The sequence below is a fragment of the Sus scrofa genome, chromosome 12 (assembly GCF_000003025.6).
Source record: "Sus scrofa isolate TJ Tabasco breed Duroc chromosome 12, Sscrofa11.1, whole genome shotgun sequence".
NCBI classification, from domain to species: domain Eukaryota; kingdom Metazoa; phylum Chordata; class Mammalia; order Artiodactyla; family Suidae; genus Sus; species Sus scrofa.
The window spans coordinates 47,167,004-47,194,805 of record NC_010454.4 but is presented as its reverse complement, the minus strand read 5'-3'; the positions used below and the strand labels follow the sequence as shown (position 1 = coordinate 47,194,805).

Here is a 27,802-nt window from a genome sequence, read left to right as displayed (position 1 = left end):
ACTGTCTTTTAGGGTCCTTCACGCCACGTGACCAAGGGTTGTTCGAAGGCGCCCTTCCCTGAATGTGCTATCAGATTTCAGAGGGACAACCAACTACGAAAACCACTTCGACATTTATGGATAAAATACCCCTGATGCTTCCCAAACCATGTGAACGACAGTCTCAAAGACAGTACCCTCAACGGTTTGCAATAAAAGGACCTCCCAAAATACAGTCTGTACCGGACAGAAGGGTTAGTCAGTCAGATGAGTCAGCTGCTCCATTTCCAGACAGACAGGCTCTATAAAGAATCTCAACCCAGCATCTTAGAGTGAGTCAGTGGGACGCTTCGAGATCATCAGGCACAGCCCTTACACTTTCGAAATCCTCACTTTTGAAACTGAAGTTCTCTCAGAAAGAACCTGTCACGGTCAGGCCTTTCCATTCTTCACATGGGTTTCTTTCATCCCGACGCCCCGTGATGCCTCGCAGCCTGCCAAGTACCTCTCACGTACAAGTGGTTAGAAAGAGCCCTGAACAACATGGCGCCATTCGACGGCTGCCTGGGTTTCAGGAGAAAGCGAGACCTTCCATTCTTCCTCGGGAGACACGGACTCATTAGACACATTGGCTTTCGTGGATCTTCTTAAGCCAGGAGGATTTGAAATGTAAAGACGACATTAAAGGGGAAAAAAAAAATCTTTCCTTCAACACTACATTAACTTTGAAGCATTTTCCAGAAGGGTAGTTGAAGAACCAGCTATATTCAAATCAAAGTCCCTCAACTTCATATTTCAAGTGTACAGGCAAAGATTTCAGAACCTAACTTTCGCTGCAACTTCCACAGTTTACAGAAGACGGCAGGCTGTTAAGTTCGAGAAACCGAAGTAGTGCACAGGGTGTAACTCTCCTGCCTTCTCCCCTCCCCCCAAACAAACAAGCTATTTCTATCATTTCCAGATGGTTCTACCATCACGATATAAACTTAAGGAAGGAAAATTCACCAGAAATGATGCTAAAAATAAGAAAGTCTGGACTTTCCTCAAACTTTTAGTGCCTCTTGAAAAACAATTACAGTCAGGCACTGAAAACAAGAGGTTTCTTCCTTTCTGTTATTTTTTGCGTTACTTAATAGCATGTATATTCCACTAATCAATGCAAATTTTTGCAAATAGAAAGTTGTGAAATGAACTGAAAGAAAAGTGATTCCTCCTGTGTTTGCAGCAACCCTACATGATAATGAACGGCTGGGACACCAAACTATATCAACAGAATTTTACTCTTCTTTTTTTCTTTTCTTTTTTTGGTCTTTTTAGGGCACCTGTGGCATATGGAGGTTCCCAAGCTAAGTGTCTAATCAGAGCTGCAGCCACCGGCCTATGCCAGAGCCACAGCAACGCAGGACCCGAGCCTCATCTGCAACCTACACCACAGCTCACGGCAACGCTGGATCCTTAACCCACTGAGTGAGGGTCCTCATGGGTACTAGTCAGGCTCCACTGAGCCACAAGAGGAACTCTCCTTTTTCTCTTTTTAAAGGCAGTGTCATTACAGCAGTGATCACTAAGTTCCTTTAAATTTATTAAACCACGTCTCTGAGAAAAATGTTAAAAGGCAAGAATCCTAAAAGAGTGCATTCTCTTGTTGTCCCTACAGTGCTTTTTATAAATAACCTTCAGTTCTGCCTCAACGCTGCTAACACAGTGCCCATCCCACCCTCGGGTAACCGACACCTCCCCACATCTCCTTGACCTCACGGTCACTGTCACGGTCTCCATCTTTTCTAATCCAGAACATACCCCAGTCTCCAGGCTCCTGTACCTACTAGAACCCATGAGACTTTCGCAAAATGCAAATGAGACCATGTTTCTCCCTGCTTAAAAACTTACATTGTCCACAGACTGAAGAACAGATTCCCAGCCAGGTGGATAAAACCTGACCCGGCCTACGGAGACACGGCCTTGCAGCCGCCATCGTCTCCCTAAGGCCTGGGATGTTCTCTATTTTCCCTTCTCCTTGTCTGGGTGGTAAGATCCCACCTAATCATTTAAGATGAGGTTAAAGGAGTTCCTGCAGTGGCTCAGTGGTTAACAAACCCGACTAATAACCGTGAGGTTGTGGTTTGATCCCTGGCCTCACTCAGTGGGTTAAGGATTCGGCGTTACCGTGAGCTGTGGCGTAGGTCGCAGACAAGGCTCGGATCCTGCGTTGTTGTGGCTCTGGTAGAGGCTGGCAGCTGTAGCTCCAATTGGACCCCTAGCCTGGGAGCCTCCATATGCCACAGGCACGGCCCTAAATAGACAAAAGACCAAAAAAAAAAAAAAAAAAAAAAAAAGGCTGAGTCTATCAATTACGCTTCTGAGACCCTCTGCCTGCACAGCCGAGACCAGTTCTGTTATATCCACCCTATACGAAACTTTCAATCAGTCTCTCCTCTCCACACTACCTCTCTCTTATCGCTGCACCCTCAGTAGCCCAGCACGGGGCCTAGAACACAGAAAGTGCGCGATAAATATCTACTCGGTAAGTGAAGAGACGAGCAAGTGACTGCGGAAAAGGATCGAGTCCAGACGATCAGGAGGGTGAGGGGAGGGATGCTTCTCCCCGCCCCGTCCACCCAAAGCAAGTCTGCCTTCTCGCCAAGCTCCCTTCCTCCCTGCAGCTCACAGAGCCCCGTTTGTCTGCTCCCTTGGCTGCGTCACAGCCCCAGTGTGATATGGCGGTCAGCCAGCTCTACGTGTGAAGCAGCTGGAAGGAGGAGGGAAAGGGTGGTGATTTCCCGAGTGTTCCGCCAAGCTCTGTTCCCACATTCCCGAAGGGCGCTTTGGCATTTCTACGATAAGTCACATGGGGTGACCCCTCCCCCTCCTGCCCCAGAAGCTCAGAAATAATGAAAAGATTTTAATAAGAATCCAGAACCAGGAGTTCCCGTCGTGGTTAGCAAATCCAGCTAGGAGCCATGAGGTTGCGGGTTCAATCCCTGGCCTCGCTCAGTGGGTTAAGGATCTGGCGTTGCCATGAGCTGTGGTGTAGGTGGCAGACGCGGCTCAGATCCCCGAGTTGCTGTGGCTGTGGTGCAGGCTGGCAGCGACAGCTCCGATTAGACCCCTAGCCTGGGAACCTCCATATGCTGCAGGAGTGGCCCTAGAAAAGGCAGAAAGACAAAAAAACAAAAACAAAAACAAAAAAATAATCCAGAACCAGGCAAGATGAGGAGGGGTGGACTAGAAACTCTGGTAGGACAGGGGTGAAGAGGGAAACCCCTGCCTAAAATGGCTTTTCAAAAGACGAAGGACATGGAGTTCCCACTGTGGTGCAACGAGATCAGCGGTGTCTTTGGAGCTCTGAGATGCAGGTTGGATTCTTGGCCCAGCACAGTGAGTTAAGGATCTGAGCTGCGGCTTAGGCTGCAACTGCGGCTCGGATCTGACCTCTGGTCCGAGAACTCCACGTGGCACGGGGTGGCCAAAAATGAAAAAAAAAAAAAAAAAGGATGTGAGGGGAGTGGCTCCCAGGAGGAGGAGGGGGGCCCGGGGCCGCCGCCAGAGCAAGGTGTTGGGGACTGGCGAAAGGAGCGACGAAGCCAGGGTCCAGGCCTCAGCCCTGCCACGAACACTCCTCTTTTCTTAAAAGAGCGTTTCTCCAGTGACATCTTACCTTTCAGACAGCTGCCGGATCTGTGGAATGCCCATGTATCTGTGGAAGTGCTCCAGAACATTCATGACGCCCTGAAGAAGATTAGCAACTTCTCCATACTGCCTTCGCCTGGTCATGGCTCTGCAAGCAAACAGGAAGCTGAGTACTTACTCTACAGCACGACCTACTCTGGCTCTAAAGCAGACATCAACTCAATTTGATACGCATTTCCTGAGCAGTGAAGGTATACGGTGCTTGGCACTGGGAGGCAAAAAAATAAGACCCGGTCCAAATCCTTCAGGGGACATCAGTTAGTACGGGAGAGCAACAATTACCACCTAAGCAACACCAAGCAGGCTGAACTTGGTTCTAAACAGAAATCCAAGCGACCTTGGGCTATGGGAGGTACCAAAGGATGGGAGTGATGGGTCGCACTGGGTCGGGGGGCAGATTACGGATTTGGGATTTGACTTGGGTATAATGGGATTAGCAGGCTTTTGATAGACAACAGGGGTATGGATGCTCTTATTCGACGGTTACAGCATTTGAGTAAACCACACATATCTTCCCAGGATACAAGAAAGAGCATTTATATGCACTTCCATGTTAATTCAAATCTGTAGACCTTAAGCCAATGTTTAGCACCTCTGTGTCAGGTATGTTTAGTTTCCCTCCTGCTAAGGTTAATGAAGCTTAAATAAAAGGATGCTGATAAAATCAAGAGTTACACACAGCAAGGAAGGAACAAACTATTAGATCTAGAGTTTTCATCAGGGTTGAGCTTTTTAATTACATGTATAATTTATGACTTCCCTTACGAGGCATCTAAAAAGACAGGATCAAGTTTAAGCCACGGTGTTATGGTGCTACCACTGCCTGGTCTGCTGGTTTGGGGGAAAACACCACGCAGTGGAGAAAGGGTCAAGGACACTGGCCTTTCCGTCTCCCGCCAGCCTGCTGACCTCTGAACACGGCTCGAAGAATGGACCCGGGTTTGCTGAAGCTCAAGCACCGTGTGGGAGAGACCAGGAAGGAGTCTGTCCCTGCTCGTTTGCCGTCAGGTACTGCATCTACATTTCTGTGAAGGTGCCCTTTCTCTGTCCACACATGAGAAGACCCTGGGGTGAGGGTCGGGGGGATCCCAGCCCGAGAGAGGCCACGGACGTGAACAGGAAGGTCAGGATCGTGCTGGTCAAGGAGGCCGGGCTGCTTCTCTGTGGTCAGCGACCAGCTCTGTGTTTTTAACTCCTCTTGCTCTCATGTGCCATTTCTTAGAATCCCTCTCCAAGCCAAATAGGAAGCTACTGTGTTTGAAAAAACATGGGTTTAAAAAAAAAAAAAAAAAAATGTGGGTCGAATGCTCAATCAAGGCTCTGTTTCTCTACGGTACCTGCAAGATGGTGCCGCTGAGGCCAAGAGCTGGGGTGATGACGGCCCGGCCCCGCTGAGGCAGAGGCTGGGGCGATGACGGCCCAACCCCAGCCGGCGGGCTCCGAGGCAGAGCTCTACCACCTGCAAATGACCCATGTTCTAGGAGGCATTCTCTAGGGGCTTTGCAGGTCCCCTTCAGCCTCACCTGGCCCCGGCCTCAGCGTCTCGGGTGTCTGCTACGGCTCGAGGACAGAGGGCACAAGGCCAAAGGGGTGACTACATCCTTGAGGCTGACCTTCGGGGGGTGGGGCAGGGCGCGGAGACGCTCCTGGCTGAGAAGAAGATGAACCTACAGCGCCCGTTTCTCTGACAGTCACCTGCCCGGACCCAAGGGGATGCTGATGCGCTTACTCGAGGGAATCCACGCCGCCCGCCAGCATGTGCAGGTGGTTCAGCGTTGTGATGGAGGTGGTCAGGTGGCGTTTGGCGTGATCCAACTGCTTAATGTCTCGGGTGATTTCTTTCACCTAAATAGGGAGAAACCACAGGAGAAAAAGGAGGAAGAGTAAGAAAGACAGAAACCCATCTGCTACAAGTGGCCTCCCAAGAAAATAACACAAATGAAGTTAGGACGAAAACACCTCGGGTCCGTCCTTGGAGAAAACACAGGTGTTCTCCCAATACATGATTCAAAATAATTTCCAATCAGCCTGTTTAAATTAAATTTGGCACGTCTTCCGCAGACTTTAGCCTGGGTTACTCAACCCTCGGTTGTGAGAATGAAATGAAATTTATGCTCCATCCCAAATGGAGCAACCCAAATAGCAGCTTAGTACGGAGCACAGGTGTCTAGGAGCCCGGCAGGTGTTAGCTCCTCCTGAACAAGATCAGGGAAGGGGGCCTTGGGCACCAGGGCTCCTCGGTTCAGGACAAAAGGGATAACTGAGAGGTCCTCGATCAAGGAACTAGGGTTTGCTGCCCCGCCTCCAGCAAAGAGAGCATTTCTCTCAAATCTCCAGTGGACTAAAATGTAACCCCTGCAATGTAAGCTTAACACACAATGTTAAGAGAGGAGAGGCACAGGTTCTAGAAGGTATCCATAAAATTCTGATGGTGCTGACCCAGGGGGTTCAAGAGAAAGAAACTCCATAGCTGTGAATGTAAGTCTATTTCGGTCATTGGAAAAGCACCTTCAGGGCCGAGGTGCTCTCCAGCTTCACCAGCACCTAGGCGGACCCTGTCCCTAAGCAGCCCAAGTCCACACTGACCATGAGACCTGAGGAGCAACGCGGTTTCCCAGGGTCTCTGACACCCGGAAGGAAGAGGGGGCTATGGATACCACGTGCAAGCACTCTGGGCACTGGAAACATAGATCTCCCATTAAAAGTCGTAAGTTAAGGTCATGTGACCTGATTTTTTAGCATTTGATCATCCTGGATGAAGTCATAAAAAGTTCATGACCTGCACAGTTCAGCTTCACACCTACAAACACCTGCAGACTTGACCTGAATCTTAGCAGACAAAGCCTCTTTCACGGGGACTCGCCCCATGAAGCCTGCTCTCTCTATAACCTTCAGGCCACCAAACTGTAAATATTGTGGGGGCAGGGGTAAGAACCTACCACAATTTTAACTGAATCTGGGGAAAGTTTTGATATAAAAAACTAAATACAGGAGTTTGGTCAACACTGAAGTCATTATTCCCTTTCCCACCAAAAAAATCCCTGCGCCCCTCCCTGGCCCTTGGCTGCAGTGCTGACACCGGGGCCTTCAACTACGGTGTTAAAAGTCAGTGTCATCTGTACTCGTCTGCACCTGCACTACCAGTCAGCCACTCAATCCTGCATAGTCCTCCTCTGCCTCATCTCAAGAATCTGTCCCTCTCCGCCCCTCCTTCGGGCCCCTCCTTGCTCTGCAAGGGGGCTGACTGGTGTTCTACTCCCAGCCCCCCACCCCTCCCCATCATACTGCCCCCGCGTCTCCAGACTCAACTGAACTTCCTGTCGTTCCCCAAACAAAACCTTTAGCGGCAGCTCGTGCCCGGGGTACAGTCACATGAGACCCGTCTGCGAAACAGAACAGGGTAGTTCATTTACCTTGACTGTTACCCCTCGGCAGCCAAACAAGGACAGAACCACACACGGCAGACGGTTCTCGGGCTGAATGCCAGCTCTTCCCCTCCCCAACTCCGTGTCCCAGACCAAGCTGCTTAGCTTCGCCGAGACTCAGTTTCGTTGCCAATAAAAAGGGCAATCACAAAAATAATGATGAGGACGCATCTGAGACTGCTGGGAGGCCTACGCCAGCTCGTTTGCAAAAAAGAAAGGGCGTGGCGCTCGGCAGAGTGACACACTCCACAAACATCCGTTCTCTCCACCTGCCTCCCCTTCCCTGTGGCAAAGCCTATCTGGGAAGCCGACTACTTTCAAATAAAACGTCAGATGGCATGAGGAGCAGTCTACTCAAGCTGTAACTGCATCCGCCCTTGGCTGGAAGAAGACCCACAGTCCAGACTGGCAGATGGGAACCATGAGGATAAGCATGAGCAGGAACTGCTAGCAAAAGTCACCTCTGAGGAGTTCCCGTCATGGCGCAGCGGTTAACAAATCCGACGAGGAACCATGAGGTTGCGGGTTTGATCCCTGCCCTTGCTCGGTGGGTTAAGGATCCGGCGTTGCTGTGAGCTGTGGTGTAGGTCGCAGATGTGGCTTGGATCCCACGTTGCTGTGGCTCTGGCGTAGGCTTGCGTCAACAACTCCGATTCGACTCCTAGCCTGAGAACCTCCATATACCGCAGGAGCAGCCCTAGTAAAGGCAAAAAGACAAAAAAAAAAAAAAAAAAAAAGTCACCTCTGACTGCGTCACCTGACAACCAAGGGTGGTGCTGAGAGTGGGGCAGCCCTGCAGAAAGGACCCCAAAGCCCTCTCTGAATGACATACAACCTCCTCTCAAAGTCTACTTAATTCTGCCATGAAGAACAAATACCAGGTTTTTGTCTTTTGATGAAAGAATTCTCTTCCTTTGACCCTAGGTTGGCAGTGAAGTCCTAACACTGCCTGCCTGGGAGTCAGAGTGGGAAAAGCTAAAGATTAGGACACAATGACGGAGCCAGTGCCAACCTGCGTGCCAGGCATCATCGCCCCGAATCCCCGCAACCCCATGACATATGCATGACTATCACCCCCACTTCAAAGGGTGGAAGCTGCGGTGGAGCTGGGAAGTCTTTGGTTGAAAGTCCGAGGGGAGTGAGAGGAGGGGCTGGATGGGAAGGCAGGTGGCCTGACTTGAGGCCATGCTGTTCGCTGATGACATCAAACTGCCCAGCCTGTGCCCCTGCTTCCCGCATTCTGCACTCTGCCCCATCTCGTCAGACGGCCACTGAAGAGAACCGAAGGATCCAAAGGAGCATGACCTCAGATTTGATCTCGTGTGGATTATAATCAAATGTAGACAGAGAAGCCAATGAGGGTTGGGAGTTTTTGTAACCGGAACAAATGGGAGATGGATGACATTAACAATGGCTTTCATTTGGGAGTTCCCTTGTGGCCCAGTGGGTTAAGGATCTGGCATTGCCGTGAGCTGTGGTGTCAGTTGCAGACACAGCTCAGAGCCCATGTTGCTGTGGTTGTGGCGTAAGCCAGCAGCTACAGCTCCGATTTGACCCCTCGCCTGGAACCTCCATATGCCATGGGTGTGGCCCTAAAAACAAAGAAATAAATAAAGCAAAAAATAAAAAATTAAAAAAGGCTTTCATTCATCAAGCTACTAACACCAGCTCAATACTAAGCTCAGTGTTTTTTATACATTTAATTCTTACAACATCCCTTTGAGGTAGTTATTATTCTAATTTACAGTGGAAGGAACTGGAATTCAGGGATATTATGTGATGTCATCAGATCAGGGTCCAGGCGCTGGCACCTCACAGAGCCTCCCAGGGGCAGGAGCAGGTGATGCTGGCCCTGAGGGCAGCAGGGCCCTCTGAGCATGTCACCAGAGGGCTCTGTGCAGAAAGAGAGCTTCCTCAAAGCCATCAGCATGTACCACGGGCAGCATGTAGCCCACCTCCCCGATGGGATCCAGTTTCAAGCGATACCAAGTTACATACATTTTAACTGAGAAATATGTGATGTGAACAAATGCTAAAGGAGTTCCCGTCGTGGCACAGTAGTTAACGAATCCGACTAGGAACCATGAGGTTGCGGGTTCAATCCCTGCCCTTGCTCATTGGGTTAAGCATCTGGCGTTGCCAGGAGCTATGGTGTAGGTTGCAGACAAGGCCTGGATCCAGCGCTGCTGTGGCCATGGGGTGGGCTGGCGGCTACAGCTCTAACTCGACCCCTAGCCTGGGAACCTCCCTATGCCGCAGGTGCAGCCCTAAAAAAAAAAAAAAAAAAAAAAAAAAAAAAAGTGATGCTAGAGAAAGGAATCCAAAAGGAGTAGGAGACTATTTGGGGGAAAGGGGAAGAAGTGAACTCCCCCTCTTTAAAAACAGGGCTGCAGACGGAGGGCAGCAGGGGGCGAGTCACTGAGTGTCAGGCAGCTCCCCGAGCGGATGTGGATGGGGAACACGCTCACAGGGCCGGCCCAGGAGATGTGGGCGCCACCGTTGGCAGCAAGGGGAAGAACAAGCCCAGTAATTGGTATGACTGGACCAGAAGCCAATTTCCTCTTCTGGGACAAAAGGGTCAGGAAGAAACCTCCACTCACCATTTGCTCTGATTTTTCTGCCTTATCCTTGATATCTTTGATTTTCCCAAAGAGTTGCTGAATAGCTTTCTGGGCCTCTTCGAGTGCCTAGAATAAGAGAAAGAAATGAAAAACAGGACAGCACCAGTCCCACACTGTAATCAAGTAGAGCCTCAGAAGAAAATTACTAAAGCTCTCCTGCGTCACTGCACTTGAACTGACAAGCTTATCAGACCAAAGCAGTAGAGACAGAGGGGAGGCCAGATACAGATTTGGGACACAGATTTGGATAGAGGCGAATAAATACTCAGGATCTTGCCAACTCGCATCTTCAAGTTTTAATTTCAAAACTAAACCATTTCCCCCTATCCCAGCAATTACTACACATCCTGATGACAGTGGATAAACAGGACAGGCACATCTGTGTGTGTGTGTGCACAAGTGCGCTTGTATGCGTTAACCTTCAAAGCCTGCAGGGAAGGAGGTCCCACTGTGGTGCAACAGGGTTGGCGGTGTCTTGGGAGCGCTGGGGCGCAGGTTCAATCCCCAGCCCAGCACAGTGGGTTAGCAATCTGGCATTGCTACAGGTTCAGCTTAGGTTGCAACTGTGGTTCGGATCTGATCCCTGGCCTGGGAACTCCCTATGTCCCAGAATGAACAAAAAAAAAAAAAAAAAAAAAAAACCCAAACCAAAAAGAAAACAAAAAACAAAGGCTACAAGGAGACAGAAGTGGCTCTAAGTTGAGGGAAGGGGAAGCTCTCTGGATTTGGGAAGTGCCAGAAGATGGTGCTTTCAGGAAAAGAAAAAAAAAAAAAAAATTAGAGCTGGGCAAACCTTAGAGACATTCACGAGGACCCCACTCAGAAACCAGGGTAATGACGTCAGAAAGGGACACTTAAAGCTAACGACGAGCCTAATTCTTCCACTGAAATAAAAACCTACAAAGACAGATGCCACCCATTAAAAGCATTACAACCCACAGGAGCTTCTGCGGGTCTGGGGAGCAATATTCAGGGAGTTGGGAGGGTGCTCAGCCGCACATGTGTAGACATATGTGCTGGGGACAGATGCAGTGGCCAAGAGAACTCGCTTCGTTTCATCAAATGCACTTTGTTTATTTTGGATTTAAGAGTGGCCTGTCCTGGGGAGTTTCCGTCACCGTGCAGCGGAAATGAATCCGACTAGGAACCATGAGGTTGCGGGTTCGATCCCTGGCCTCGCTCAGTGGGTTAAGGATCCAATGTTGCTGTGAGCTGTGGTGTAGACAGCAGACATGGCCCGGATATGGCATTGCTGCGGCTGTGGTGTGGACTGGCAGCTACAACTCCGACCGGACTGCTAGCCTGGGAGCCTCCACATGCTGTGGGTGCGGCCCTAAAAAAGACAAAAAAGACAAAAAAAAAAAAAAAAAAAAAAAAAAAGAGTGGCCTGTCCTAACCGGGGCTCCTGAGCCTTTTATAAAAGTAATGATAAGGCCAGTGTCACCCTAGGGCTGTGAGTGGCCGTCTCTGCCCACAAAGCCTCGCTGAGAAGGACACCCTAACAGAAGAGAGAGGACAGCGAAGCTGAGATGTAGAGACAAGGGCCCTGACAGAGCTATCTGAACCTCTGCCTCAGTGGTACCCAGTGGAAGAGCTGCCTCTAGACCACAAACTAACCTCTTTTCTTTTATGCTGAAAAATATTCTTAAAAGCATGGAGCTCCCTTGTGGCAGAGTGGGTTAAGAACCCAGCATTGTCACTGCAGTGGCTTGGGTCACTGCTGTGGCTCCGGTTCAATCCCTGGCCTGGGAACTTCCACATGCTGTGGGCACAGCCAAAAAAGAAAAAAAAAAAAAGAAAAGCACAGCAAACTTAGGTCGGTTTCCTCTACAAGGAAATGAATTCCCTCCTTGTTGGAAGCAGGGACTGTAGCTCCCTGTCCTTCCCAGGTTTCCTGGGCTGCCCACCTGTGACACTGGGACTCCCTTATCCTACTCTGGAGCTCCCTCATTCTGGGTGTGGCTCAATCCCAAACCGAGCTTTCTTCTGATCGTCTTCCATCTCTGACATTTAAAGGAGTTTCACACGTGATGACAAGGATGACAAGCTCCCACGTGTGACTACGTTATGGCTTCGGAGACAAACTCCTTCGGAGAAGCTCCTCTGCCTGTTTGTCGGCAAGTCTGAAGGGACACTGTTCAAGAGCTGCTCGCACCGCCTCCTGCGACAGGCAGGGAGCGTGTGCGTGCTGTGCTGGATGGCTTCACTTCTACCTACCAAGGCTTGGGAGCAGACGACCTTTCCTGCGGGTCATTTCTGCCGCCCAGACAACACAGGTATTTTAATCATCAAAACTCTGGTCTCAGAACAACAGCTGGCACTTCTATCAGAGCCCCAAACTCATAACTTGGGGAAATGTACCTGAAGAGTGGTCAACAATCAAAAGGGGCGATGGAACGCGCTTGGGTCTCACTCGCAGCCCCGCGCGACCCCATTCCCTCCCCAGAGGAGGCCTCGCCACCCCCTGCCTTCCTCCCTCCCACTGGCCCTCTGGGAACAGCAACAGCCCGGGGCGGGGGGGGGGGAGTCCTCCATTTTCCAGCCAGAGGACGTCCCTGCTGTCACAAATCAGCCATACGACCTCTCTGGGGATCAGTTTTCCTGATGGCACCTACGTCGGGTGTTGTCAGGAAGATTTAATGACACAATAGGCATAAAAAGATACACAAATGTTTTAGGTCTATTTCCAGGGCTCAGCAGCAGCCTGGGTGAATGCATGTAAGGACATGGAGGTAGACACACACCCATACACTGCCCTTCCCTCTCGCGCCCCACCTCTGGGCGCACCCACAACCTGACACTCCCCCACGCCCCAGTGAATCCACCCCCTCCCCATGCACCCCCTCACTCCTCCCAGGAATTCCCTTCTAACATTTGCTTCCTCAAAATCAGGATACGAGATTTTGCTGAGCACTGCCGACTGCCACGCCGCCCAACCTAAGATCTCCTAAGATTATTACAAACCAAAGCCAGGTTCCAACAAAGTTACATGAGAAAAGGGAATGAATGATCGAATGTCCAAGGAGCACACCTTCCAAATGAAAAGCTCAACACAGATACTGGTCGTGTACAAATCTCTGTTGTCTCCCAGGACCTGGTCAGATGCTGTTTCTTCTCCATCGTTCCCCCAACGTCCCCCTCCCTCCCGACAGCATCTCCCACAAACACGCGTGCAGCGCACAGCAGAATCGATTCATCCCCTGGGTCCCCGTGGTCCTTTATGTATCCTTAACGTCTGCAATGATTTATCTGTGGGCCTGTCTTTGGGTTGGATGATGAGATCCTAGGGGGCAGGGGTCTGTCTCTTTCCTTGTGACCCCCCTGACAGGGCAGCACCCAGAACGACATGGTAGGTGCTCAGTTTTAAAACCAGTCCATCCTGGCGCACACACACACATCTCTGCTCTCGGGGAGAGTCGGGCAACACATTAGCCACAGGAGTCACGGCTGTGCCAGCATTTTAACTGCAGCTCTTCTTTAGCCAGCATATTTCAAGTTTTGCAATCCTCACATACTGAAAAAAATACTGGGTTTTTAACCCAGAAAAAAAGATTTTAAGTTGCCATGCCATCGCATTTCATAAAGCTGTTGCCAGGGTAGTAAAGTATTGCAAATGACTGCCCCCTGTGTGTGTGCGTGTATTTTTTTTTTTTCCAGATGAACTCGCCTACCCTCAGAAGCCTTCCACACATTCCCTCCCCTCTGTATTTAAGAACGCTACTTTTCAATGCGTATCTATTAATAAAGTATATTTTTAGATTATTTCAGATATTTCAGTTTTTTTAAACATTAGATTCCAATTTTTCCTTTTGAGATGATTAAAAAAATCTTTTTTTTTTCTTTTGGCCATGTTCCTCAGGAACTAGAACTAATTTTAATATCCACTTTATTCAATCAACAAATATTACACTGGGGATACAGGGATTAAGAAAAAACATAATTCCTGGAGTTCCCATCATGGCTCAGCATAACGAACCCAACTAGCATCCATGAGGACATGGGTTCCATCCCTGGCCTCTCTCAGTGAGTTAAGGATCCGGCACTGCCGTGAGCTGTGGTGCAGGTCGCAGACACAGCTCAGATCCCGAGTTGCTGTGGCTGTGGTGTAGGCCGAGGCTGTAGCCCCAGTTGGACCCCTAGCCTGGGAACCTCCATGGGCCACAGGTGCGGCCCTAAAAAGACAAACAAACAAAAGACAGATTTCCTGCTCTCAAGAGGCTTATACTCTAGTAAAGCAAAGAGGCTAATAAGGATATTGAGGCACAAAAAAGATACACACAGAGAGTTGAGGGAGCTGAGAGAGACCATCACCAATACTGGCTCGTTTGTTTGTTTGGCAGGAAGAAGGAGAAGGAAGGGAGGCCCAAGAAGCCTCCTAAAGGTCACAACTTCACAACTGACTACTTAGGGCAGAGTCTTTTTCAACAGCAGCAGTAAGAGCAGCAGGTCCTAATAATGTTCTCGGGCTGTTTGCTGTGTGAGTGTCAGCTCCACACAGGGCTGTGGGTGTCCTCGAGAGTGTGGACAAGGACATGGATGGTTCTTATACCCGCTGTGGCTCAGGCAAGCATCCACTCCGGCTGACAGAACACAGGGCCAGTTTGTGCCTGGTGTCTCATGTAATTACCAATGGCTCCTTCTCACTCTCAAAATCATATGGTCACCTCGACGACAGCATCTAACAAAAGCTGGAACATGGTTGGAACTCAACCAGTACTCGACAATGGATTAAAAATCTTGTGGGGCACGTCTCAGAGGAGCAGCCGTGCTGAGACCCCTGCTCGGAATGAGGCGGACAGACGCCCACAGCGTCCCTCACTTCAGCCACAACTGTAAGCAGTGGTTCTAAAACGCAGCATCGCATTTGCTGTAACTGTTATTATCTATTAGGCTAAGGTGGAGTCTAAAGCCCACGATGCTGCCAGGGGCGAGTAAATTGTAAACCCAACTGGAACCTTCTAAAACACACTGAGTCATAGTGTGAAAAAAGCACCACAGATGCAACTGCCTGCTGGCAACTGCCCACCAGAAAAGACTGACCTGGAGTTCCTGTTGTGATGTAGTGGAAACAAATCTGACTAGTATCCACGAGGACGCAGGTTCGATCCTTGGCCTCGCTCAGTGGGTTAAGGATCCAGTGTTGCTGCGAGCTGTGGTGTACGTTGCAGACACAGCTCAGATCTGGCATTGTGGCTGTGGTATATGTAGACTGGTGGCTACAGCTCCAATTTGACCTCTAGCCTGGGAACTTCCATATGTGGTGGGTGTGGCCCTAAAAAGCAAAGGGAAAAAAAAAAAAAAAAAAAAGACTGACCTTTTAGGGCAGCACAGCTTACATGAAATTCTGTGATTCTGTGGGTCATGTCATGTCATAATGATGCACTGATGGGACTGGAGGCACCAGCTTCTAGCCAAACAGCCTAAGACATACGACATTCACAGCTAAGAAAGGCAAAAACAGAGTTCCCATTGCGGCACAACAGGATTGGTGGCATCTCTGCGGTTCTAGGACGCAGGTTCGATCCCCTGCCTGGCACAGCGGGTTAAAGGATCTGGCACTGCTACAGCTGAGGCATAGGTCGCAAATGTGGCTCGGATCTGATCCCTAGCCAGGGAACTCCATCTGCCATGGGGGAGCCAAAAACGAAGAAAAGAGGAAAGCAAAAAGGGCCAGGTTCTGTACGTAGACCTAAGGTCTGAAGAAGTTTCCACGATTCTTGGAGAAAGGGTTTCTATCCCTATTTCTCTCTTATTTTTCAACCTGGCATCCTACCAGAATTGTCTCTGCTCAAGGTACCACTTTTTTCCTTCCAGGGAACAAGTAAGACTCACACAATCTTACATTTCACAGTCTTCAAGAAAGATAAACTGTCTGCCAGATTTTTTTTTCCCCAGGCTGGGAAACTTTCGCTTGTTATAACAATGTACCGAAGTCGAGGAAATTTAATATAATTCATTTTCCAGAGTCGAAAAGGTTCTTCTGAGGCATTCACTCCATCAAGTAGGCCCGTTCTCAACACATACCCTGATAGCTGACATCTAATCTCTAATAACCAATCACACGGGAGGAGAAGTGTTTTGTAACTGGAAACATCCTAAGACTTACGAATGGTTAAGATTTTATTTTTAAATAATACCCAAATACTTTTACCACCTAGCTAATCAGAAAACGTGCTTAAAGAAAGATTCTGGCACTGTCCCTAGACACTGTTTAAAATAAAATGTGGCTACTTTTCCATCCGGGGCGGTATGTGGATTAAAAACAGTACTAATCACTCAAAAATGTCTGCTTCCAATCCGCCCTGCCTGGAATCTGTGAACTGAGGGCTGGAGCGTGGCTGCAGCCCGCATGCGAGGCAGTGACTGCAGTCTCCCCTTAGCGACTCAAATTCTGCCGGCGGCGGGGGAGGCAAGGCGACCCGCTGAGCTGGCCTAGAAGATTCAGCAGAGCCAATGATGTGCTCTCTGTGTTTCTGCGCATCAACTGTCATCGTTATTCCTCACCTTCCTTTCCTTCTGAAGAAGACCCTGGACGGGCTACCAAAGCCACTCTGGGTCGTGTGCACGGAAGATAACCTGCATGGAACCTGGCATAGACCCCACCACTTTCTTCTTTTGTCCCCCTCTCTGTTGTCTGCCACCTGTGTAGACAGAGTGGATCTGAGCCAGTGGAAACGCCTTGAGAAATTAACATGCCTTTTGGCTCGTAGGCACAGCTAATTTTGCAGTTTCCTCTATCTGCGAATTCTATTGCCTTTATCCTGTGAGTCCACAGGCCGCCTTTAAGACATTTAAAATGGAGATCCCATCTGCTGCCACCCAGGAAGGAGGAAAAGGCTGCTCACTTTCAGAAGAACTGACATGGCTTTATGTTCTTTGAGAAAAGTAAGGTGCTAACAGTCAAGATTACTGGGAAGAAAACACTGTTTTCCACTTATTTTCTGTTGTCCAACTTCATATTTGCCTACTGGTTTGGAAAAGCAATGGGTTGTATTAGTGAAAAGCAGACGGGGGTCTGAATGCCAGCCTCGCCACTTCCTGTGTGATCTCCGTCAAGCAGCCACCTAACCTCTAGGAGGCACAGGCTCACCATTTCTAGAAGAGGAACAAGAGTCCCAACCCAAAGACTTGTTGTTGGGAAAGAAAACAGGGCTTTGCAGCGAACACCCTGGGAACTGTTTACTCAGTGCTCGTCCTTCCTCCGGGGAGCCTTCCTCTCCCTCACTGAGGTCTAACAGGTCTGCTGTCCCAGAGGCCCAAGCTGGGTTACCTAGAGCTTTTCTGTGACTTTTCCAGAATGAATCAGGAGAGACAGTTCATCTCTCTCCGGGTGGTGGCAGCCCCAGGAGGTGAGATTAGGTCAGACAGCAGCTGGTCTCCAGGGAGAGACGATGAAGCCAACACCAGGAGAGAGGCAGGTACAGAAAGATCCAGAGCTCTGTTCCAGGGCTGGCTCCTGTTGTTGCAGAAGCCCGGCAGCAACACGACCCTTTCACGGACTGTTCAACCTCTCCTTCAAAACAAGACAACAGCCTTCCAGATAATTTCCCTTTGGCCTAAGCCAGCCTGACCAGGGACTTTTGTCTCTGCCTTCTGCAGCTGAGAGAACCCTGATGGGAGACTCAGCTCACAGAAGGGGCCACGCAGGGGTGATGACTGACAGTACCCCCAGATCGCCCGGATGGCCCGGGGTATTTCAGATGAGACTGTTTCTCTACGAAACAAAGGCTGTGGACCCTTATTTTAGAGCTTTGCTAGTAGGCTGGGTAGGTTCAACATCCGCAGGCAGACACGAAGAATGGCTCATGGACCGGGGGTGGAGGTGGAACGGTCTGTTTGAATGATGCTGAAAATGAGCCATTCTCCGGAAGGGAAAAAAGTTTCAATCTTTGTTCATCCTGTTAATACAGAGTGAGGGCCCACTACATGTAGTAAGCTAGATACCGAGAGAAAAAGATCACTAGGTGGGGGCACATCTTTAACGAGCTTGTGAGGGATAGATAAGAAACAAATAACTAGAAGATGAGGGTGATAGAAAGAGGTATGAATGCCAGAATCATCTGGAAAGTAAGGGACTCCACAAAAACACTGCTAAGGGCCACAAATGATGAGCCCTAAACAGAGGGCCCTGTGACATCCACTAAAGGCAGACCCCTAGCGGTAAGCAACCTCTATTTATGGACCGTCCCTTCTTTTGATACTGCTGGCCAGCCTGGCACCACTGAGAGCTGTTGCTATGGAAACAAAGCATCCTCAGCTGGAGCAGAGGCACTTCAAGAAGACTCAGCAATAATAACAATGCAGCTCACTGCCCATGACGGCGCCAAACAGCAGCAGAGGCTACAGGAATCGCATGGCCATGGATGGCTGCGTGTGGACAGCACCACGCTTGTCTGTGTCCTCCAACACACCAGGTACCTTCCAGGCCTGGCAGCCCCAGTCAAATGCCAGATGGGCAGCAATCAGATGCGAAGCCTTGGTGCTAATACGAATTCCTCCAGAGCCCATTCAGAAACCCTGAGCATAAAGGAGCTTTATTTAAAGCACAGATTTCTTTCCAAGTTTGTGAACCAAAAGAATGCAAAGGGCAAAAGGAGTCATTTTCACCTTATTTGTTAAAATGCTCTGTTCCACCTAAGTTACTTAAATTTATGATTTCTGCAAACCACATCCACTGAAAACATGAACCCCAAAGTTCGTTTTTATTATTTTTTGGAAACAAGCCAGAAGTTCAAATCTTAAGACAGGACTGGGACACAAATTCAGCAGCACCCAAACAAGACTAAAAAATTACATTTTAAAGTTCTGCTTATATTCCTTACCACCCTTGACTTAAAATCTGTTCGCCCTGAAAGAGTGGGGGGGGGTGCATCTGCACACATCCTCCTCTGAAGGAGCAAAGGAGCAGAGCCCCCCACCCCCAGGAGGGGTGCATTTAAAGCGACAACTCCAAATGCAGCTGGAGAAGCAAAAGGTTCAAGCCAAAGTCTCGGCTGTTTCTGCTGAATGAACAGTACAGAAATTCAATACTTCAGAAGATGGGGCACCTTTAAAGAAACAATCTGCCCAAGTTTAGCAAAGCACAACTGCCCACAAAGAGCTAGGGCTTCCCAGTTGCCAAGTTAAACCAGAATCTCCCCCATTTTACTATTATTTCTAATTTTAGTCCCTTAGTAACTCTCCTCGATGTTACAGGTCTTCATCCAGGTCTGCACTTAGCTCATCTGCAGAGAGACCTTCTGCAGCAAAGCCCTTTAGGCCACGCCCCCCATTGGGTTTCACCTGGATGGCTTTTCCTGTTTCACGTCCCTCCAGGACTTGGTCCCAAGCCTTCAGGACCACAGGTGAGTGGTGAACACCCAGTTTTCTCCTTCCCTCAAACCAGTTTCTTCTTCGCGCTGAGAGGGCAGCTCTTAATGAGGCCACGGTCACTGTCACTGTTTGGATTCCCTTATGAGCCAGTTAACTTTTAAGGTTCTGCTATGGAAAAAATGTGGCTCCCAAATCTGCTTTTTTTCCCCCTTTTTAGGGCCCCACCTGTGGCATATGGAAGTTGCCAGGCTAGGGGCTGAATGGGAGCTACAGCTGCCAGCCTACACCACCGCCACAGCAATGCAGGATCTGAGCCACATCTGCGACCCACACCACAGCTCACGGGAACACTAGATCCCACTGAGCGAGGCCAGGGATCGTTCCTAATGGGATTGTTTCCACTGCGCCACGACGGGAACTCCAAAACTTTGTCACTATTTATGTATTTATTTATTTATTTTGTCTTTTGTCTTTTTAGGGCCGCATCAGCAGCATATGGAGGTTCCCAGGCTAGGGGTCGAATCGGAGCTGCAGCTGCCAGCCTATACCACAGCCACAGTAACGCCAGGTCCAAGCCGCAACTGCGATCTACACCACAGCTCACAGCAACACCCGTTCCTTAACCCACTGAGTGAGGCCAGGGATAGAACCTGCAACCTCATGGTTCCTAGTGGGATTTTTTTCTACTGCGCCACGACAGGAACTCCAAAAGTTTGTCACTATTTAAAACGGGAATGTGGAGTACCCAGGTATGGCCAGATTGGAAAATTTGGACCCATGATTAACTCATTGAGTGTGATTTTGGGCATTCTGAGCCTGTTCCTACATCTGTCAAATGGAGAGAATAGTATCTGTATGGCCTAATTAACATCTTTGCGAGAATGAAGTAATCGATGCAACAACCTTTTGCAAAATATAAGATAAACATGTTTATACTGTAACAAAACATTAGCATTACAGATCAAGATAAACGACTCAAAACGTACCTTCTGACTAAGTGACTCAAAACGTGCCCCTGCTTATAGTGAATCCATCAAGAAAGACACATTACTCTCCCAGAAGTTCATTCATCTTTCTAGAGCTCTGGATAACTACACGGCTGACAAGAGAGCTGGAACTAGACCATAAGATGCTCACCTAGAAACCCAACTCTCCAAGGATCAGACTCTCCAAGTATTCGATGAAAAAGCAAGTGTGGCACTTGGCCTAGCATGAGTGATATTATTGTACGGATAACCGTGGGCCATTTGTCCCTGCTGTTCTCGTGTGACTGAGAATAAGAAAAGGTCAGAAGTATGACAAGAAGACAAGGGGGAGTCACCAGGTCGGAGACGGGGGGAGAAAGCCCTCCTTTCATCTCTTCTGTTTTATGAAAGACAATATCTGGGCCATCAAATGTACCCGTCACTAAGGAGTATATCTCTAGAAGGCTCGTCCTGCTTCTAGCTGGTGGCCACTATGACAGCAGCTCTGTGCCGTTTGCCCAATGTGCAAATTCTAGGTACCACATACTTTGTAAACACACAGCATCCGTTCAGAGAGTCCACAGTGTAACATGGGAGTAAAAACCAGAAATCCTGGCGTGTGATCCAATGCTACAGGAATGACGATAGGTGTCTTGTACGTGTCAGAGCTTTGGTCTAGACGCCTACAGCACACCAAACCCAAACAGACTCAAAAGGCATTATCTCGGGTTTGGCAAGACTAATCTTCCAGAGGAGACCTCAGAGTCCAAATTAGAATGAGGGAAACTTTATAGCTACATTACAGAGTCCTGAAAATAGGGATTTATGAATGGAAATGTTGACAGAACCACCACCGCACTGAATTCATGCTGCTCTAAATTGTGCATTTCCATCGATGAAAGAAGGAAAGGAAAAAGGAGGTCAAGTTCTTACACAAAGACAGAGTTTCAAATTCCCATCCATTGTCCAAACACACTTGAATGACTTTTCATGTCAGGGATCTAAGACCCAGAACGCTCCGCCGTGTGGTGCCCGGCAGCTACCACTGCCATTCTTCTCATGTGCAAGCTCCGACTAAGGATGGAATTTTCCTTCCATCACGAACGACTGGCAGTCGAGAGCAGGAGTAACGTGGGTAATGCCAGAGCAGTTACAGTAGTGATGAAGGGCATTTTCCTCTGTAGACCCAGAGACTCTAGTTTAAACCTGTGCCTGCCCTCAGCATGGAAACGAGCAGATGGCACAAGTTATGCCTGACCTTCTTTCTTGGCTCCTCGAGAATGCCAATTTATACGGGGAGAGCGCGGAAGAATAATAAACTTCAGTGTTCCTTCCTGGCAACACTATTTTCCTAAAACCATTTTCAATAACCTCGTTGCACACAAATGGGACCTGGTGTGTTCCTAAGGTCAGGAAGGAAACAGTCCAATAGGCCAACTTCTGGACGTGCTACTGAAAGAAATCACCACGTAGTTTCCTTGTTTTCTGTTTTTTGTTTTGAGAGGCAGCATCATCATTATTAGGTACTAAAACACAAAAACTTAAGACTATAGCTCAAGACTACTGCTAATCTGAAACATATCATCTGCATGGATTAAATGAAGACAAAACAGGAACATGGCTTGTCTACAGGAAAAATACATTAGAGTTCTGAACAATACGGAAAAAAATGTTTCCAAAGAGAGTAAATACTGAAATGACTAAAAATTACCATACAATCCAACAATCCCATATCTAGGTATGCACTGAAAGGAAGTGAAAGCCGGGACTCAAACGGATATTTGTATGTCAGTGTCCATCACAGCACTGTTCACATGTCCATGAACACATGAACAGATACAGAAAATATGGGACACACACACACACACACAGAAATATTATTCAGTTGTGAAAAAGGAATGAAAGTCCCAGATAAACATACAATAAAATTCAACAATACATTAAAAGGACAATATACCATGACCCAGCAGGTATTTAATGGGGGGGAGGGATTAAATACTCAAAACAAAACTAAGGTAATTATCAAAATGGAAAAACCATATGCTCACATCAGAAGATAGAAAGGCAGTTCCCACCGTGGCACAGTGGGTTAAGAACCCGACTGCAGCAGCAGGGGTCACTGCAGAGGCATGGGTTTGATCCCTGACCTGGCACAGTGGGTTAAGGTATCTGGCATTGCTATAGCTGTGGCATGAAGTCACAGCTGAGGCTCAGATTCAATCCCTGGCCTGGGAACTTACATATGGCGCAGGTATGGCCATAAAAAAGGGAAGAAAAAGATGGAACGCATGTGACAAAATTTAACATCTCTTTTCCAGCGATTAGGCTTACCAGTGAACCAATGTCATGAAGGTAAGTCCTCAATAGAGAAACTGGAAACAAAAGGCCGTCACACTTGGTGTCAGCTCTAGAAGACACAGGTGTTTGTTTTGTTTGCTGCAGGCTCCCCAGGCCTAGAACACAACCCAGCAGGGAGAAAGCACTGACAGCAAATGAATGAACAAATAGAGTGATTAGAGTCGCTGTCACTCAAATCAAAGCCAAATTGCAGAGTTCCAGTCATGGCTCAGTGGTTAACGAATCCGACTAGGAACCATGAGGTTATGGGTTCGATCCTTGGCCTTGCTCAGTGAGTTAAGGATCTGGCGTTGCCGTGAGCTGTGGTATAGGTCGCAGATGTGGCTTGGATCACGAGTTGCTGTGGCTCTGGTGTAGGCCGGTAGCTACAGCTCCAATTCGACCCCTAGCCTGGGAACCTCCATATGCCATGGGAGCGGCCTTAGAAAAGGCAAAAAGACAAAAAAGCAATCAAACAAACAAAAAAACCCCAAACTGCCTGCATGTCTACTTAGTGGACACCGAAATGTTAGTCAGAAAGAGCACTTCTAAAGTTTTTTATCTTAGGGTCCCTTCATACTCTTGGAAATTACTGAGGGCCCCCAAGAGATATTATTTGTGAGGGTTATAGCTATTGACACATACCATATTGGAAAATGAAACTGAAATGTTTAAAAAAAATTTATCTCTTAACTTATGTTAAAGTAACATGTAAGTCCATTACATGTGAGCATAAACCACATATTTTTATGAAAAATAACTATATCTCCCTCAACTAGGGAGATTCTGTATTGAATCTGTTATGATAATGTTGTTTCAGTTGAAAAATATGATGGAAATCTGGCCTCACACAGATTGGTAGTTATGGAAGTTCCCAGGCTAGGGGTTGAATTGGAGCTGCAGCTGCCGGCCTACACAACAGCCACAGCAATGCAGGATCTGAGCCACATCTGTGACCTACACCACAGCTCAGAGCAATGCCGGATCCTTGACCCACTAAGCGAGGCCAGGGATCGAATCTGCATCCTCCTGGAATGGGAACTCCCAGACTGGGAGTTAAAAAGAAATATTTTAACATCCTTTTTATGTACTTACTGATAATCCTTTTTGAAACTACATCAAAATTTGAAAAGTTATAGATTCTTTAAAAATTTTTTTTTAATTGAAGTTTAGGTGATTTACAGTATTATATTAGTTTCGCATGTATGATATAGTATAGGTGATTCAGAAATTTTATAGATTACACTCCATTTAAAGTTATTATAGGAGTTCTCATCATGACACAGAGAAAACGAAACTGACTAGTACCCATGAGGATGCAGGTCTGATCTCTGGCCACGCTCAGTGGGTTAAGGATCCGGCGTTGCCATGAGCTGTGGTGTAGACCAGCAGTTGTAGCTCTGATTTGACACCTAGCCTGGGAACCTCCATGTGCCAAGGGTGTGGCCCTAAAAAGACAAAAAAACAAAAACAAAAACGAACAATAAAAATAAACAAAATAGGAGTTCCCATCGCGGCGCAGTGGTTAATGAATCCGACTAGGAACCATGAGGTTGCGGGTTCGATCCCTGCCCTTGCTCAGCGGGTTAACGATCCGGCGTTGCCGTGAGCTGTGGTGTAGGTTGCAGACGCAGCTCGGATCCCACATTGCTGTGGCTCTGGCATAGGCCGGAGGCTACAGCTCCGATTTGACCCCTAGCCTGGGAACCTCCATATGCCGCGGGAGTGGCCCCAGAAATGGCAAAAAGACCAAAAAAAATAAAAAATTAAAAAATAAAAATGACAAAAATAAGGTTATTATAAAATATTGGCTATATTTCCTGTGCAGCACAATATATCCTTGTAGATTACCTGTTTTATACAAGTAGTTTATATCCCTTTAATCTCCTGTCCTTAATTTGCCCCTTCCCCTTCCCTTTTCCCACCGTATCCCGTATACCGTGAGTCTGTTTCTGTTTTGTTATAGTCATTTGTGTATTTTTTGGATTCCACACATAAGTGGTAACATACAGTATTTACCTTTCTCCGTCTGACTTATTTCACTAAGCATAATATCCTCCAGGTCCAACCATGTTGCCACAAATGGCAAAATTTCATTCTTTTTTATGGCTGAGTAATATTCCATTTTACATTTTTTTTCACATACACACACAAACACACACCACATTTTCTTTATCCATTCATCTGAGGATAGATGCCTTAGGTTGCTTCCATATCTTGGCTATTGTAAATAATGCCGCTATGAACACTGGCGTGCATGTATCTTTCTGAGTTAGTGTTTTTATTTTCTTCAGATACACGCCGAGAAGTGGAAGTGCTGGATCACATAGTAGTTCTATTTCAAGTTTTTTGAAGAAAAGTGGTGGATTCTTAAAGACTGGCTGCAATGTACAACCTGAAATATCGTTAATGAACTTTTGCCACTAGACTATATTAAAACCCACTGGTCAGCTGTGCTCTTGCCTAGGATGCAGAAAGCTAGCAAGAGTGTTGCTCTTACATTAACAATGAGAAAAAAAATAAACAGCAAAATCCCAACTTTTCTTGAACCCATCAGAGAGCCACATATCCTGAAATCCCAGCAGAGATGGGGATACCCAAGAACTGTCTCACAAGGCAGAGCCTAAGAGGACCAGGGGACTGCTATCCATACAGACAGGAAGGAATCAACTATGATTTTCAGCAAATTGCTAAGGGGCTAGTGTGGGGCTAGCGCAATGGCACAGAGCCTCTGGGAACTAGACACGCAGTAGTTTGCACCCCTCTCAGGCTCCCTCCCAAGACCTGGACTGTGAGGAAACCCGCAGGCAGAGTGCAAGACCAGAAGCAGCCTCCCTCCGAGGCGCAGATGTGCAGCAGGGAATTAACGGGTGCTTGTGGAAAAGGCATGAAGCCCTCACACCCTCACCCTTACTCCAGCCCACCTCTCAAAAGCTTTGAACCTCTGAGAGAGGCAGCCCTGGCAAACATCTGACGTAGCTCTTAAGGACAGGACAAGAGAACAGAGCCATTCATCACTTCCGATGCAAAGATCCGCACCAGGGTAATCTGTGCTCTGGTTTTCATTCCCGGGAACAGCAGGGAGGCTTTCAGAGCAAGGAAACCTACAGGTGCTGTAAAGCAGGACAGTAGGGACAGAGAGGAGAGGATGTGATGGAAAAGCCACAGGAGCTTGAGACGTGTGTGGATGCACAGGTTCAGCAACATGGATAGTCCAGTGGGTTACTTCCGAGTCAGCAGCAGCAGAATTACTGCCATTTACTGAACACGGCGGAGCCTGACTTGGAGCTCAATATTTTAAAACAATCAACTCTCCTTCCTACCACCCTGACATAGGTATTATCATCTCCATGTCCCAGACAAAGAAACTGGGGCTCAGAGAAGTTAAGTAATTTGCACAAGGTCACACAGATAGCAGCATGAGCCAAAACTGAAATCCAAAGCTCTGGCTTTTTCATTTGACTAGGCTGCCATCTAATGTTACATTAGGGATATTGCTAATCCTTAGAGAATTCAAATAAAATGCTCAGGTCCATACAAAGAGGCCAGAGAAGAGAGCTGTTTGTATTCTTGCAGATTGACTAAAAATGAGAGACTTTCGAGGACAAGTGGCAAAAGGCTCCAATATGCAGCAGATATGTCATTCTGCCCAAAAGCTCTACAAAGGCTCATGAGCAATAAACCAGATGAAGGATGGTGGTAAGACTGAGCCTGGTCCCTGTCGCACTAGATATGGGACACTCTGAGTCCTTGTCTCAACTACAGTCAACAGTGCTTCAGAAGTAGCAGAACTGGACCCATGTACTTGGATACAGCCTGGCAAAAAAAGACAAGCCAACCGTGACCTCTGCACCAGGTGTAAGAAATCCTGGTTGGAGAATGGCAGACAGCCCCAGTCAAAACCAGGGACATGGGCCCCTGCAGAAGACTCAACTACAATCCAGCTCCAGCACTGCCCCACTGCATCACGGGCTTTCTGCATATCCCGGTCATTCTCACACCCTGGTAACTTCTGAAGTTCAGTGTTGTCAACAGACACTCTGAAAAATACAAGTCAAAAAATCTGACCCACACAAAAAAATGCCTTGGTCACTAATGGAAAAATCTGAGACTACATTTTATTTATTTATTTATTTAGGCCATGTCCACAGCATGTGGCAGTCCCTGGGCCAGGGACTGAACCCATAAGACTGCAGGGATCCCAGTCACTGCTGTGACAATGCCAGGTCCTTTAACCACTATGCCACCAGGGAACTCCTGACTCTACCCTTTAAAAAACTCAGCTTCTTTCGATTTAATATGTGTCAGCGTTCCCGTTGTGGCGCTGTGGTTAACAAATCCGACTAGGAACCATGAGGTTGCGGGTTTGATCCCTGGCCTTGCTCCGGGGGTTAAGGATCCGGCATTGCCGTGAACTGTGGTGTAGGTCGTGGATGTGGCTCGGATCCCATGTTGCTGTGGCTCTGGCCTAGGCCGGCGGCTGCAGCTCCAATTAGACCCCTAGCTTGGGAACCTCCATATGCCGAGGCAGCGGCCCTAGAAAAGACAAAAAAAAATAAAAATAAAAAAAAAGATTTAGTATGTGTCAGTAGGAGGAAGCAAATGAAAGCTGCCTTTTTTTTTTTTCCTCCCCAAACTATTTATGGTCCCTTTACTACTAAGCGCCATTTATTTTCTTCCATGAATGGGCTTCATTTTCCTCCCAAAGAGACGGTGAAAGAATATATTTGAAATGACAGAGGGGACGAATTCAAGCCATCCTGCAGAGAGCTGACAATTATAAATGATAATCCCACTGGATGAAGATCGATGCTATGCTATGAAGTTCCACCATCTACCTAGGTCAGGGTCTTGGGGCACAGTTATTTTTGCTCTAAGGCCTAAGTAGGTGATATGCTAATTTTGAGGATGAACAATTAAGAACACCTTCTCCTTGGAAGGCAACCTGCTTTGCTGATTTAGATAATAAACCTTTACGACATCGCTATGTAAAGAGAAGAAGGCAAGGATGATAAACCTCCTTTTCTGAGGAAAATGAAGACATGGAAAAACCACAAAACATGGCCCTGGACAGATCCCGAGGACAGAAAAAAAAATCCTTTGGCCCTTTATAATAAAATGAGGATAAGAAGAAAAAAAAAATGAGATGTCTTTAATGGCAAGCCACATGGCACTGAACCCATCCCGGTCAATTCTTTCATCTGCAACTGGCATGAAGCCACAGAAGGCCCGTCTGGCAAATCTGCTCATGAGAAACGGGAAGGTCCTCAGGACTCAAAAAGATCTCAGTGGGCTGGAACAATTGGGCAAAACTGGCAAGATGCAACCAAGGGGGAGACACATCAAGTCCAGCACTTAATTTCAGAGGCCCTTAAACAAACAGAAGGGGCAAGAGTTTAAAAGCAGTTCGTATGAAAAAAAAAATATTGCAGCTACTGCAAACTGTTGGCCGGCAGATGTGTTCTGTTTGGCC

At 47.8% G+C, this 27,802-nt stretch overlaps 1 protein-coding gene across 3 annotated transcripts in view; it reads right to left on the bottom strand.

The window, feature by feature from the left end:
• The window catches only part of VPS53 (VPS53, GARP complex subunit), a 149,421-nt gene that overhangs the window by 96,364 nt on the left and 25,255 nt on the right, over positions 1-27,802 (bottom strand). For all 3 annotated transcript variants that reach the window (XM_003131813.4, XM_021067533.1, XM_021067534.1), the window contains 3 exons: positions 9,695-9,781; positions 5,399-5,514; positions 3,638-3,757 (listed from right to left, as the gene is read on the bottom strand). In XM_003131813.4, the coding sequence (XP_003131861.1) occupies positions 3,638-3,757; positions 5,399-5,514; positions 9,695-9,781 (323 nt within the window). The remainder of the gene's footprint in view (positions 1-3,637; positions 3,758-5,398; positions 5,515-9,694; positions 9,782-27,802) is intronic.